Source organism: Heptranchias perlo, chromosome 1 (genome assembly GCF_035084215.1).
Source record: "Heptranchias perlo isolate sHepPer1 chromosome 1, sHepPer1.hap1, whole genome shotgun sequence".
Classification (NCBI taxonomy): Eukaryota; Metazoa; Chordata; class Chondrichthyes; order Hexanchiformes; family Hexanchidae; genus Heptranchias; species Heptranchias perlo.
Window position 1 is genome coordinate 19,050,803 of NC_090325.1, and position 15,622 is coordinate 19,066,424.

At 39.7% G+C, this 15,622-nt stretch overlaps 1 protein-coding gene across 1 annotated transcript in view; it reads right to left on the reverse strand.

Moving 5' to 3' along the window:
• Positions 1-15,622, reverse strand: part of ctnna2 (catenin (cadherin-associated protein), alpha 2) — a 1,371,619-nt gene that overhangs the window by 1,131,324 nt on the left and 224,673 nt on the right. Inside the window, exons 4-6 of the mRNA XM_067981945.1 lie at positions 3,389-3,555; positions 2,948-3,067; positions 283-549 (exon numbers count right to left, since the gene is read on the reverse strand). Of these exons, the coding sequence (XP_067838046.1) occupies positions 283-549; positions 2,948-3,067; positions 3,389-3,555 (554 nt within the window). The remainder of the gene's footprint in view (positions 1-282; positions 550-2,947; positions 3,068-3,388; positions 3,556-15,622) is intronic.

The following is a 15,622-nucleotide window of genomic DNA, read 5'->3' on the forward strand; positions in this document are numbered from 1 at the left end:
GCAGAGGGCCAAAGGAAGTGCTATAAATACCATGGAGAAAATTCAGGGTACATGCATTTCATTCTTGAGTGAATACTCTCATCAAAAAAATTCTATTCACCTATTCAATTCTATTCATCATAAATGTTGTATTGGAAGATATGGATGGATCTGTGATCCAAATCTTCACTCCCAACTAAAGGAAGCTGATCTGAATGCAAGTTGTTGTGATAGGAAGATAATAATTTGAACACAATTTTTAATTGTTAAGGTGTGTGTGGGAAAAATTTCAAAGGTACTTACATCAAATTCATTCAAAGCAGCAGCTAGTTCCCCAATGCCAACATGTCCATGTTTATCATCTGCCATTGAAGTAGACTGGGCTGCATTTGAAATTCCAGCAATAGCTTCTTGTACTTGTTTGAAAACATAATCTCGGTTGGCTCTGGTAGCAGATACATCAGGGTGTCGGAGGAATGCTTGAGAAGCGGTGTACAGCATTGTAGCATTCTTCTTCAAGGCACCCCGAGCAGCTGCCATTTCGTCCCTGCAGTGCAGATCTTTCAGCTCCTGCAATTGAGAAATATACAAAATAAATATACAATTTCCTCAATATGGGCAGCTTTGTAGGAGTAATGCTGCTTGATGCTAGGGAAAAGCTGGTATGAACTGCTGCATTACTCAGAAATTTACTTAAAGGTTAGAATCATAGAAAGGTTAGAGAATGGAAGGAGGCCATTCAGCCCATCGAGTCCGCGCTGGCTCTATGCAAGAGCAATCCAGCTAGTCCCACCCTAGCCCCATAGTCCTGCAAATTTTTTACTTTTAAGTATTTATCCAGATCCCCTTTGAAGGCCATGATTGAATCTGCCTCCACCACCGCCTCGGGCAGTGCATTCCAGATCCTAACCACTTGCTGTGTAAAAAAGTTTTTCCTCATGTCACCTTTGGTTCTTTTGCCAATCGCTTCTGCACCCTCTAAGGCCTTCACATCCTTCCTAAAATGCGGTGCCCAGAACTGAACACAATACTCCAGCTGTGGCTGAACCAGTGTTTCATAAAGGTTCATCATGACTTCCATACTTTTGTACTCTATGCCTTTATTTATAAAGCCCAGGATGCCATATGCTTTTTTAACCACTTTCTCAACCTGTCCTGCCACCTTCAACGATTTGTGCACATAATAACCCCAGATCTTTCTATTCCTGTACCCGTTTTGGAGTTATTCTCTCCGGTTTATATTGCCTCTCCTCATCCTTCCTACCAAAATGTATCACTTTGCATTTTTCTGCGTTAAATTTCATCTGCCACTTGTCTGCCCATGCCACCAGCCTATCTATATCCTCTTGAAGTCTATCACTATCCTCTCACTGTTTACTATCCTTCCATGTTTTGTGTCATCTGCAAATTTGGAAATTGTGCCCTGTACACCCAAGTTCAAGTCATTAATATATATCAAGAAAAGCAGTGGTCCCAGCACTGACCCCTGGGGAACACCACTGTACACCACCCTCCAGTCCGAAAAACAACCGTTCACCACTACTCTCTGTTTCCTGTCACTTAGTCAATTCAGTATCCATGTTGCTACTGCCCCCTTTATTCCATGGGCCGCAATCTTGATGATAAGCCTACCATGTGGCACTTTATCAAGTGCCTTTTGAAAGTCCATATACAGCACATCAACTGCATTGCCCTCATCTACCTTCTCTGTTACTTCATCAAAAAACTCGATCAGGTTAGTTAAACACGATTTGCTTTTAACAAATCAGTGCTGGCTTTCCCTAATCAATCCATATTCTTCCAAGTGACTGTTAATTCTGTCCTGGATTATTGTTCCTAAAAGTTTCCCCACCACTGAGGATAAACTGACTGGCCTATTGCTGGGTTTACCCTTACACCCTTTTTTGAACAAGGGTGTAACATTTGCAATTCCCCAGTCCTCTAGCACCACCCCCGTATCTACGGACGTTTGGAAGAATATGGCCAGTACCTCTGCAATTTCCACCCATACTTCCCTCAGCAACCGAGGATGCAGCCCATCCGGACCAGGTGACTTACCTATTTTAAGTACAGCTAGCCTTTCTAGTATCTCTATCAATTTTTAGCCCATCCAGTATCTCAACTATATGTTCCTTTACTGAGTATGTTCCTACTATTTCCTGGCGTTTACACCAGATTTGTATTCATTCCAAAAAATGGTCATATACAACAGGTGACCACGACTGCTAAGCAGCCCTTGGATGTGGAAGTGTCAATTTAAAGGGACAGTGGAAGGGAAACTATAGCCTCAATTTTAACTCGGGGCGCAGTCGGGGACAGGCGAGGGCAATCCCCACGGACTCCTCGGCGTGAGGCCTAAGCCATTTTAACTTCCTGGCCTCATTTACATTTCCCTGTACTGTTTCCCGCCTAGAGTCAGCGGGAATGATGTAAGAACCAGCAGGCAGGATCGGGAAATTGGGCAGGAGGCCGATGCTACCAGAACCCAAAGGAAAGTGATTCTTTTGAGAAAAGACTTTGTGAACCCCTGAAACATTGGGAGCACCCCAGCAATGCTAGGCTTACACATGCATGCAACTCATAATCCATCCCACAAGTTCCCTGATAACTTGTATAATAGCATTAAACTATTGCATGATGGTATCACATCACTGCATCAAGTATGAGATCAGTGGAATTGTTGAAAAAGCTACTGAAAGAGGAAGTATAGTATAGGAGTGAGTGAAAGGAGAGAAAAAAAAATTGACTTATGTTGGTACGCGATTTGAATTTCTTACGTTTATTCTTCATTTGAACTTTAACAACACTGAAATTGCTGATTTTTTTACCAACTAGCTTCAACTAGTTGAGAAACCTTTGTGCTTTTCAATGTGACTGCTAGAAACCTATATGAACTACTTGAATTTGGTGCTTTCTTCTCAGCAAAATCACATACTTTGCAAGGTGAACACAAAGCTCTTTGTCATACCTGCTGTCTTCTAGCAGCCACATAATTGAGCTTCACCATCTCCTTCCCAAATTCCTTGAAGCGACTAGCCAGATCCTGCTCATTGGTGGCATTCTTCACAGCATCCAGAGATTCCTCTACCTGTAAGTTTAGTAAAGGTGTACTGCATTTCAACTCAAAAAATTACATTCTTCTAAACTGCAAAATCTAGGTGAAGATTCGAGGCCCACATTCAATATTTTACAAATAAATATTCAAACACATTCCATTGAGAGCTGAATGGAATTGCTACTGTCATAGTGAAAAATATTTTTCTTACTTTCGCCCTTAAATGAAATGACCAGAAAAGAAACATTTAATTTTGTCAGTTTACGAATTGTTCATTCTATTAACATACCCAAAAGTTAATATTCTAAAACATGACTGGCTATATTCTAAATTGGCAGCAAATTAAAATCTTACAATTTTTAAATGAGTTAAAAGCCTCATGACATCCGCCATGTCAGCCAGGATCAGCAAACGGGTTACCGCAGACAGCAGAGCACGGGCTGCCCGAACCATGGTCCCTCGCTTTACGGAAGAACAGGGGTCTTCTGCAAACTCCGCAGACCCAATTCTCATAGTTTCTCCTATAGAGAGAAGATAGGACGTTGTAATTAGAAATTAATTGCTTTCATTGAGCATTTTGCATGGATTCAAAATCCAAAGGACTTATTTGTATTCTGCACACGTCTCCAATACTGCGCAAGCATCAAACTAATAAAAAAAATCACATTTAATATGTTTGGTAAAAACCATCTGCAAATATATAAATATTTATGACCTTTGTCATGATCAGCTGTAGTTAAGGATTATCTTGTGTTCTAGGATTACACTCTAGATATTTTTCTCATGCTCAGTGTCTCAGACTATTCCCATTGGCAAGCCCTCACCCTCTATGACCAGATCATGCCTTTACCTTACCAATATCTGGGTAATCTGTAGCAAGTGTAGGGATCAAATTAAAAACCCTCATTACTGTATTTCAGCTTGCTAGTTATATCATATACCCTCAACATGGTTGTCTTCAAGTTTGAAAAGTGGTAGAATAAACATTGGACCATGGCTTAGGCTATAGAGAGATTAAGTAGTAAGTCGATAAAAGAACAGATGAAATAAATAACATTGTAGATTTACAGTAGTTACAAGATGCTGTAATATTTACTTTTATATGTGGTAAAGTGCCACATGGTAGGCTTGCTATTAAGAATGCGGCCCATGGAATAAAGGAGGCAATAGCAACATGGATACAGAATTGGCTAAATGACAGGAAACAGAGAGTAGTGGTGAATGGTTGTTTTTTGGACTGGAGGGAGGTGTGCAGTGGTGTTCCCCAGGGGTCGGTACTAGAACCACTGCTTTTCTTGATATATATTAATGACTTGCACTTGGGTACAGGGCACAATTTCAAAATTTGCAGATGACATAAACTTGGAAGGGTAGTGAAGTGAGGAGGATAGTGATAGACTTCAAGAAGATATAGACAGGCTGGTGGCATGGGCGGACACATGGCAGATGAAGCTTAATGCAGAAAAATGAGAGCCGATGCATTTCGGTAGGAAAAATGAGGAGAGGAACTATTAACTAGAGGGCACCATTCTAAAAGGGGTAGAGGAACAGAGGGATTTGGGGATATATGTGCACAAATCGTTGAAGGTGGCAGGGCAGGTTAAGAAAGCGGTTAAAAAAGCATACGGGGTCCTGGGCTTTATAAACAGAGGCATAGAGTACAAAAGCAAGGAAGTCATGATGAATCTTTATAAAACACTAGTTCGACCACAACTGGAGTATTGTGTCCAGTTCTGGGCACCGCACTTTAGGAAGGATGTGAAGGCCCTAAAGAGCATGCAGAGGAGATTTACTAGAATGATTCCAGGGATGAGGAACTTCAATTACGTGGATAGAATGGAGAAGCTGGGATTGTTCTCCCTGGAACAGAGAAGGTTGAGAGGAGATTTGAAAGAGGTATTCAAAATCATGAAGGGTCTAGACAGAGTAGCGAGAGAGAAACTGTTCCCATTGGCAGAAGGGTCAAGAACCAGAGGGCATAGATTTAAAAAGACTGGCAAAAGAATCAAAGGTTACATGAGGAAAAACTTTTTTACGCAGCAAGTGGTTGGGATCTGGAATGCACTGCCCGAGGGAGTGGCGGAGGCAGATTCAATCATGGCCTTCAAAAGGGAACTGGAGAAGTACTTGAAACGAAAAAATGTGCAGGGACACAGGAATGTGGCGGGGGAGGGGGACTAGCTGGATTGCTCGCGCATAGAGCCGGCGCGGACTCGATAGGCTGAATGGCCTCCTTTCGTGCTGTAACCTTTCTATGATTCTTTGATTTGTAGCTGACTGTCAACTTGAAAATTTAAGGGAAAAGATGTATAGGTTAGTAGTTTTGGAGTTTAGAAGGAATGAAATGACAGAGCAGTGAGAGCCAGTAACAGTGCTGATATGATTCTACTGTGACCTAGTTTGTACATGCAACTTTAATTGTTCCCCTACTGAATTTAATATGCAGTTTTGACATTGTACACCGCAGCACTTCAGAATTCCACCAGTACGTCCAGGTGCATAGTCAATGGTAACACTCAGTACCCAACACAGAAATTGTCATGAAACACTTACATAGATCATTTGAATTTGGTTTGTACATTTAATTTGGTACTCTGTATAACAAGTTTGAATGATAATTGTTGCAATTAGAGTTATTTGAAAATCATTTTTATAGATGACTGGAAGTGAATAAAGCTATAAATTTGTTCCACGGCAATAATGTGCAATCTTAAATCACATAATTCTTCAAAGTTACTTGACAGCTCTTAATCCCAAGAATAAATAGTCTCATGCTTGTTCTCTACCATATATAATTTATTCACAATAAAATGAAACAATTCAGAAGGTATTCATAGTACTTAAAATGAATAGAGGCAACATCATAATAGGTCAGAAAAATCTCAAAATTAGGCCAGCTGAATAACTCAAAAAGAATGAAACTCTGTTTGAGCCTCACCACTGGAAATATACAATATGAATTAGTTACATTTGTACTAAGACTAACAAGTGAGAAGCAAGTGGCAGATCTGAGCCAGTTAACTAACTCAACCCTCCGTCTGGAGCTGGGAGCATGGCTACAGGCAGGCGCACGTCAGCATGAAATTGGAAAGTGGAAAACAGTGTCAACATGAAAATGGAACGAGTTTGTGAGCAGGGGGGGTTACAGAAAGGAGGAAGCATGAAAGTAAAGCAGTTTGAGAGAAAGGGAAAAAAATAGTGCTATCTTAAACTGGAGGGGAGGGAAAGCGAGGGCACAATTAAATTTCCAAAGCATTAAAAGGATGTGAAAAGGACAAGAAACCTTGGGCTATCCTAAGAAGGTTCCTAATGGCAGTGGTGGGTGTAGCAAACAGCACTTTTGTTTGCTGGCTTTATGATAAGCAACTGAGTGGCCCACGAAGAGAAAACGTTTAAATACCTCTGCTGTACACCTCCAGAATAACCCCTTTCAGGACAGCATACAGCACTTGAATTCTAAACAATTTAGAATTTTGAGACTATACAAGACAGACACAGTTACCACAGTGGTGGGCCCAGGGCTTTATTCACCCCTTGTCACTATTATGAGGATGCTGTTGCAGGGACTACAATATTTCAGTTCTAGATTTACTTGCAATTTCAGGTGCTAGTCAGTCAATTCTTCTTGTTACTGTAGTCATTTTTAGAATCTAAATACTTATAACAAGACCAAATTCAATGTATTCAAATCATTTGTTACCAGTAAAACTTTAAAGGCATTAAATTCATATCATTGTATGATTTTGTGATCTTTTTAAAATCAGAGTTGTTAACTTTACAAGGATCAACTATTAAAAATACCATTTACTTCAAATAGTGCTATATACTGTAATTCAAAATAAAACTCCAGCTTTATATCTGAATTATCATACATTTTATGCACATATATCAAGGTTATGGAGATACATTTTTTGAAATTATAATCTCTCGCTTCACTTTTCAAATTGGCTAAAATAATTGAAGTCCTCTGTGGGTTTCAGAAATATTAAAAATGAGCTCAAACAGACTATCCAAACAGATCAATGAAAAAACACACAAAAAGAAAAATTTGCATTTTACACAGTAATCCTCTATTACTCATCAATAATTAATTTGCTGGTTTTTAAAAATAAATATTTCACATAACATAAGAGAAGCTCTCCAATTAACTTAACTGAAGTAACAGTTCTTCCTCTGTTGATCTGTTCCTGCAGCAAAAATTCATTTTAAGGCTATATTCACTTTAACCCTTTCTAGTTATGGCTTCTCGCTCAGAAGCATTGCAGCTGGCAGCCTTATTAGGTGCTGATCAGAATTAAACCTTCAGGGAGTGCTGAGAAAAGCTGAAGACGGATAATACAAGGAGGAAGATGAGGATCTCATTTTACCCATAGTATTGTTTTCAATGGAATATTTTACTAATACTCCGGAGAGAATTTATTAAGTCATGTTGGAAAATTGAGTGCCATTCCTTCACCAACCATTGGAAGGAAAATAAAAATGATCTGTCCTTACCTTTACTTGTCTAATCAAGATCGAAACTCCATTTGTGTTATTGTCCAATTCTTCCTGAAGGCAGGCCATTAGGTCTTGAACAGGTTGAACATTGTTCTTGTAAGGAATATGTAGGGCAGGTTGTGGCATCATGTAAGATCACAGAGCTTGTAAGGTTCAAACAATATCCATTGATTTCTGTGAGGCTTTTGACTCATACAGCACTCAAAGGCTGGAAACTCTAGCCAAATCTTGAATTTTATCTAGATACTCCAGCTCCAAGATCCATATTGCGTAGATGGGATACTCACTAAACCCCTCTCTCTCAAAAGAGGAATAAAGCAACTTTATCCACCTTCTCCTATCCTACTTGATGACTTCATCAATGATACAAGAAGCATCATAAAGTATTGCCCTAGAGTGCGTCTGCCAGATATTTCAGAAAGAATTACAATGTTCCTTTTTTGAAAATGATGTTGTGTCGTTGGCAAAATCACCTGGGGATTTGGAACATTTAACAAAACCTCTGCTCATTATCTTGAGCAGTGGGTTAAACCAGTGGGATACACTGGATGGTTCTCCATACAAGGGCAGCAGGCACATGGGAACAACACCACCTGCACGTTCCCCTCCAAGTCACACACCATCCCGACTTAGAAATGTATTGCCATTCCTTCATCGTCGCTGGGTCAAAATCCTGGAACTCCATACCTGTCACTGCCCTCGTCGTCGTCTACTTCGTGGTGAGGACCATCAGGATGAGGAGGATTAACAGAAAAAAACGGAAGTATGGTATACTGAATACAAATTTAGAAAACATGGAAATGAGACCTTTAGATCAGGAAGATGACGATGAGGATAATACATTATTTGATGTAAATCATTCGAGGAGGTAGTTGCAGTACATCCTCCAAGAAAACCAAAACTACAAAACAATATCAAGAAACTACCTGCAACTGGCTATATCAGAATGAGCTCTAAATCTATATATTGTGTATAGCTGTATGTACCGTAAGTTTCTGTACAGTAGTTTTGTAGCTCTATCATCTTAATGAAAAATGCACTATTTTAATAAGGTCAGATATTTCTGTTTCTGAATATAGGTGTAAATGAAAATGGAGAATGTATCTTTTTTTAATATTTTCTGTTAAAACTGAAGTCTGAAAAAAGATGAAATTTTCCCAGTTCTTTTGTACATATAAACATTAATCTAAGTTTAGACTGAAACAATATGGGAGTTAGAATTTCTGCTTTAAAAAAAAAATCAAAGATCTGTATTTTGAGAGTCAAACTTGGCCCCTTTTTAAAGTTAGAATCAGAGTCCTAGAATAACAATGGTGCAATAACAGGAATTTTTAAAAAAATGTTGACTAATGTAGGACCAAAAGGTAGTAAGACTTTAACATCTTCAGAGCAATATAAATAATTACTGTAGCTTGTAACACTTAATACTTGATAGTGGTATTTTACAGTAACCTGTTTAAATGCAGTGTTGATATTGTAGCTATATTGCATGTCAGTGCATTATAAAAAGATTCAAAATTCTCAGACATTTTGTACAGAATATGTGAAGAAACTAGGAAGTGTTTACAAACTAACTACCTGAGAAATTTCTGTGATGATCAGTTTAAATATTTTTTCCTTTTTTGAAAAGCAGAATAGGAATTTGAGAACTTTGAAAGAATGTTTACTTAATGTTGATCAATGCCTTTCAATTAAATTTCTGTAATAATTTGCTTTTGTTATGAAGATCTTTTTTGGTAAATGATAGTGGCCTTACTAAGCTAAATTATAATGGTATTTGAGTAATAGCACTATAAAAATTCAAAAGATATTTCAAAATAAAATCAGTAGGAGTGTTATTATGTTTACACTACTACTGCTAATTTTTAATGAAATGCTAACAAATATATGGCTTTGACTCTGTAAATAAAAGCCACCTCCTTCATTTTGCAACCTCCACATTCCAATAAGATAAGTCCAGGTTTCTTAAGAGAATTGTGTTTGAGTCTATTTGAATTTAGTTTTTTTTTAAATAACTTCTCTTCACTTTTTCTCTTAAATGAGAGATTTTCTAGTTTCAAGCCCAGTTTCAGTCCTGCTTCTTCTGGAAGCATGATATAGCCACATGTGAAATCTGTTTTGTCAATGCAGCAAGAGCTTGGAAAGGCTGCCTGTTAAGTGAAAGCTACTCTAACCACTTGGTATAAGTTCAGGGAAATGCAAAATAAATCCACTCGTTCAGTGCATTCCCACAAGTATCCTCATTCTGCTGGTGCTGCGAGATCTTCGAATCAATAGTTTAGATCTAGCTCCAGAGCCAGCACCAACTTGCTGCTAACCTGTTCAAAGGGAAAGTGGGATTAGGCTCAGACACGATGGGCCGAATGGCCTCCTTCTGTGCCGTAAATTTTCTATGATTTTCTATTTTCTAACAGCACTGTGGGAGAACCTTCACCACACGGGCTGCAGCGGTTCAAGAAGGCGACTCACCACCACCTTCTCAAGGGCAATTAGGGATGGGCTATAAATGCTGGCCTTGCCAGCGACGCCCACATCCCATGAACGAATAAAAAAAAAACCATAGAATTACATAGCAGTTATAACATGGAACAGGCCATTTAAACCCAACCATGCCGTGTCCACATTTATCCCTTACACAAGCATATAATCCTAATCACATTTACTCACACTGTGATGTGATATCCCTTTATATCCTGTGATAAAGGGATATCCTGTGATATCCCTTTATCACAGGAAATCATGTTTGACAAACCTACTGGAGTTTTTTGAGGATGTAACTGGTAGAATTGATAAGGGAGAACCAGTGGATGTAGTGTATTTGGATTTTCAGAAAGCCTTTGATAAAGTCCCACATAAGAGGTCAGAGTGCAAAATTAAATCACATTGGATTGGGGGTAATATACTGGCATGGATTGAAAATTGGTTGACAGACTGGAAACAGAGTAGGAATGAATGGGTCTTTTTCAGGGTGGAGGCAGTGATGAGTGGGGTACCCCTGGGATCAGTGCTTGGGCCCCAGTTATTCACAATATATATCAATGATTTGGATGAGGGAGCCAAATGTAATATTTCCAAGTTTGCTGACAACACAAAACTAGGTAGGATTGTGAGTTGTGAGGAGGATGCAAAGAGGCGTCAAGGCGATTTAGACAAGTTTAGCGAGTGGGCAAATATATGGCAGATGCAGTATAACATGGATAAATGTGAAGTTAGCCACTTCAGAAGGAAAAACAGAAAGGCAGAATATTATTTAAATGGTGATAGATTGGGGAATGTTGATGCACAAAGGGACCCGGGTGTCCTTGTACACCAGTCACTGAAAGCAAACATGCAGGTGCAGCAAGCAGTTAGGAAGGCAAATGGTATGTTGGCCTTCATTGCAAGAGGATTTGAGTATAGGAGCAAGGATGTCTCACTGCAGTTATACAGGGCCTTGGTGAGACCGCACCTGGAGTATTGTGTCCAGTTTTGGTCTCCTTACCTAAGAAAGGATGTACTTGCCATAGAGGGAGTGCAGCAAAGGTTCACCAGACTGATTCCTGAGATGGCAGGACTGTCGTATGAGGAGAGATTGGGTCGACATGGCCTGTATTCACTTGAGTTTAGAAGAATGAGAGGGGATCTCATTGAAACGTATAAAATTCTGACAGGGCTAGACAGACTGGATGCAGGGAGGATGTTTCCCTTGGCTGGGGGGTTCAGAATGAGGGGTCACAGTCTCAGGATACGGGATAAGACATATAGGACTGAGGTGAGGAGAAATTTCTTCACTCAGAGGGTGGTGAACCTGTGGAATTCTCTACCACAGAAGACTGTGGAGGCCAAGTCACTGAATGTATTTAAGAAGGAGATAGATAGATTTCTAGACACAGAAGGCATCAAGGGGTATGGAGAGATGGCCTACTCCTGCTCCAATTTTCTATATTTCTATGTTTTCCCTTTTCCTATATCTGCCTATTCAATCAAATCTTCAATGTTGATATTGGGGGTGAATTTCCTCAGGACTTTTCCCACCCCATTGTCATAACTTCAGCTGAAACCCTGTTTGTGTGCGTAAACGGGGTTTTCGCTGAAGTTACGGTAGTGGAGCAGGAGAAGCCCCAAGGAAATTCAGCCCTGTACTTTGTACCTCTACCACTAACCCTGAAAGTAAATTTCACAGCCTCACAACTCTCTGTGCAGACAGTACTCTAACTCTTGCCGTTTACATTCTATATCGTTAGCTTTTTTTAAACTGCCTTATCAACCTGAGATGCTACCTTTAATATCCTGTGAACCTGAAACCCGAAATCCATCTGCCCTTCCACAGCATCGAGCCAACTTTCATTCAGAGTATAAATACTCATTTTTTAAAAAATGCATCACTTCACACATACTGACATTGAATTACATTTGCCACTTTTTAGCCCATTTGCCACTTTTTAGCCCATTGCCTTATCTTATCAATCTTATCCCTTTGAATTAACTTTCTCCTATTTTGATATCATCTGTAAATTTCAACACCACTCCCTTTAGGCCTAAGTCCAAATAATTTATCTACACAGTGAACAGAAGTGGCCTCAGAACTGAACCCTGTGAAATACATTTCCAACCACTCTGATAAATTGCCCTTAACTCCTACTCTGTTTTCTCCCTTCAAACCAATTTTTCATCCAGTTTGCTAGGAGGACGAGAAGGGTAAAGGAGGAAGAGGAGGAGAAGGGGGATGTGTATGTATTTCTATGTATTTTACCCCACCTATCATGTTAGTTACCTCCTCATACAATTCTATGAGGTTTGTTGAGCACAATCATCCCTTTTGATGACTACTTCTATTTTCTCTTTATCTATGTATGTGATAATTTCCCACACAGCCCCTCACAAGGACCTGGACTAAGCAGTTGGTGACAAGAAAGCACAATCACATGGCACTGAACTTGCACATCTAGAACACTAAGAGGGCTAGCAGATCATAAACAGCCCTGCGTCGATCCTTCCACCACACTGAAGGCAGATGCCCTCTTGTGATGAAAGCTGTTGGAAGCCGGTTAGAGCATATATCAAAGGTACAGTTTACATTCTATATCTTTGCATCAGTATTTACAGTAGAAAAAGATAACATGCCGGAAATCCCAAGAAAACTAATATTGAATCAGGGACAGGGTCTCAATAAAATTAACATAAGTAAAACAACAGTGATGAAGAAAATAATAGCACTAAAGAGTGACAAATCCCCAGGATCAGATGGTTTCCATCCCAGGGTTTTAAAGGAAATAGGTGAGCACATTGCAGATGCCCCAACTATAATCTTTCAAAGTTCTCCAGATTCAGGAACTGTCCCTCTAGATTGGAAAATTGCACATATCACTCCATTTTTTAAGAAAGGAGAGAGAGAGGAAAACCAGGGAATTATAGACCAGTTAGCCTAACATCTGTTGTGGGGAAAAGGTTGGAGTCTATAATTAAAGATTGGGTCCTGAACACCTCGAAAATTTTCAGTTAATCAGAGAGCCAGCATGGATTTGTGAAAGGTAGGTCGTGCCTGACAAACCTGATTGAATTTTTTGAAGAGGTGACTGAAGTAGTGGACAGGGGAATGTCAATGGATGTTATTTATATGGACTTCCAGAAGGCATTTGATAAGGTCCCACATAAGAGACTGTTAGCTAAGATAGAAGCCCATGGAATCGAGGGAAAAGTACGGATTTGGTTAGGAACTTGGCTGAGCGAAAGGCGACAGAGAGTAGGGATAATGGGTAGGCACTCACATTGGCAGGATGTGACAAGTGGAGTCCCGCAGGGATCTGTCTTGGGGCCTCAATTATTCACAATATTTATTAACGACTTAGATGAAGGCATAGAAAGTCTCATATCTAAGTTTGCCGATGACACAAAGATTGGTGGCATTGTAAGCAGTGTAGATGAAAACATAAAATTACAAAGCGATATTGATAGATTAGGTGAACGGGCAAAACTGTGGCAAATGGAATTCAATGTAGACAAATGTGAGGTCATCCACTTTGGATCAAAAAAGGATCGAACAGGGTACTTTCTAAATGGTAAAAAGTTAAAAACAGTGGATCTCCAAAGGGACTTAGGGGTTCAGGTACATAGATCATTGAAGTGTCATGAACAGGTGCAGAAAATAATCAATAAGGCTAATGGAATGCTGGCCTTTATATCGAGAAGACTAGAGTACAAGGGGGCAGAAGTTATACTGCAGCTATACAAAACCCTGGTTAGACCGCACCTGGAATACTGTGAGCAGTTCTGGGCACCGCACCTTCAGAAGGACACATTGGCCTTGGAGGGAGTGCAGCGTAGGTTTACTAGAATGATACCCGGACTTCAAGGGTTAAGTGACGAGGAGAGATTACACAAATTGGGGTTGTATTCTCTGGAGTTTCGAAGGTTAAGGGATGATCTGATCGAAGTTTATAAGATATTAAGGGGAACAGATAGGGTGGATAGAGAGAAACTATTTCCGCTGGTTGGGGATTCGAGGAGTAGGGGGCACAGTCTAAAAATTAGAGCCAGACCTTTCAGGAGCGAGATTAGAAAACATTTCTACACACAAAGGGTGGTAGAAGTTTGGAACTCTCTTCCACAAATGACAATTGATGCTAGCTCAATTGCTAAATTTAAATCTGAGATAGATATCTTTTTGGCAACCAAAGGTATTAAGGGATATGGGCCAAAGGCAGGTATATGGAGTTAGATCACTGATCAGCCATGATCTTATCAAATGGCGGAGCAGGCTCGAGGGGCTGAATGGCCTACTCCTGTTCCTGTATTCCTATGTTCAGTAACTATCATTATTGGATTACAGACAAGCATACAGCCACTGCTGAAGCTTCAAATGTCCAACTGGTTAAATCGCTGTTCAATGGAGTATGGCATATGCCTATGCTGTGGTTAAGATGGTGGCAATGCACTCACACATTTTATGGTAGGATGTGTTTCTCACCATGGCACCTGTGAGGAGCTCCTATTACCTACTGTCCAAATAGCAAGAGCTTAAACCTTGCCTTGATAGTTAGCTAATGACCAACTCCTGACAATCAATTGTTGATGGTGCAGGAAGTTAAGTGCAGTCTCTTTGGGGTCCAGATAATTTTCAGTTGACATGCCTGGCTACAAAAGTTCCAAACCAAGTTGATCCTCCTTGGCAGTCTTGTTAAGCCAATACTTGAGCCTACCCGATTGGCTCACTGATGAAACCTGGATAAGTAGACCTGTCACCTAGGGCTGGGATTCTTCCCACGATCCTCCTTAAAACTTACCTCTTTTACTGAGCTTTTGGTCACCCGTCCTAATATCTCCTTCTTTGGCTCAGTTTTTGTCTGATTGCGCTCAAGTGAAGTGACTTGGGACGTTTCCCTATGTTAAAGGCACTATATAAATGCAAGTTGTCGTTGTGTCAACAAGAAAATGGGTTGTGTTTGTGGCTATAGATGAAAGCAGACACCAATCAATCTGATGGAAAAGTGGATGATAAAAGTTACTTATAAGAAAATTCAGACCAACAATATTTAAAACATGTCCATTATTTTAAAAGTTGTGATTAACCGTCAATTAATACAGTTATTTTTCCTGTGGTTTTTGAACTCAGTCCTCAAATTAAAATTTCACTTTAGGTTGGTAGAATATCTTCTTTATGTCTTATTGATTTTAAAAAGAGGATGAATGGTCTGTACAAACACACATTAAAGTTGCGGTATGTGATTTTTAACATATGAGTACAATTCCAGTAAATGTATAAATTAATGTCCTTTGCAAGCAGGCATTATTTACCAGAACCATTTTAAACAAGATTCTGGTGTTATGTGAGATATCAGACAGAGCTGGTTGATGGACGTTTAATGCTTCTGTAAAGGTAAGGAGGAAAAATAAGGTGGGTTAGCCCATATCATTCTTGCCTATATATTAGATACTGAACAGCACCACTGGCAGAGGCCCAGAAACAGGTCACCTGTTTGCCTTCCTGAACATACAATGATGTAAGGGGCCAGGAGTGAAGAGAAGTAAATAGGAGAAAAGAATGAAATATATTAGAAACCAAATGGTTTCAAAGTTAATTTGATCCCCTGAATGTATAGACATTGTTTTTTT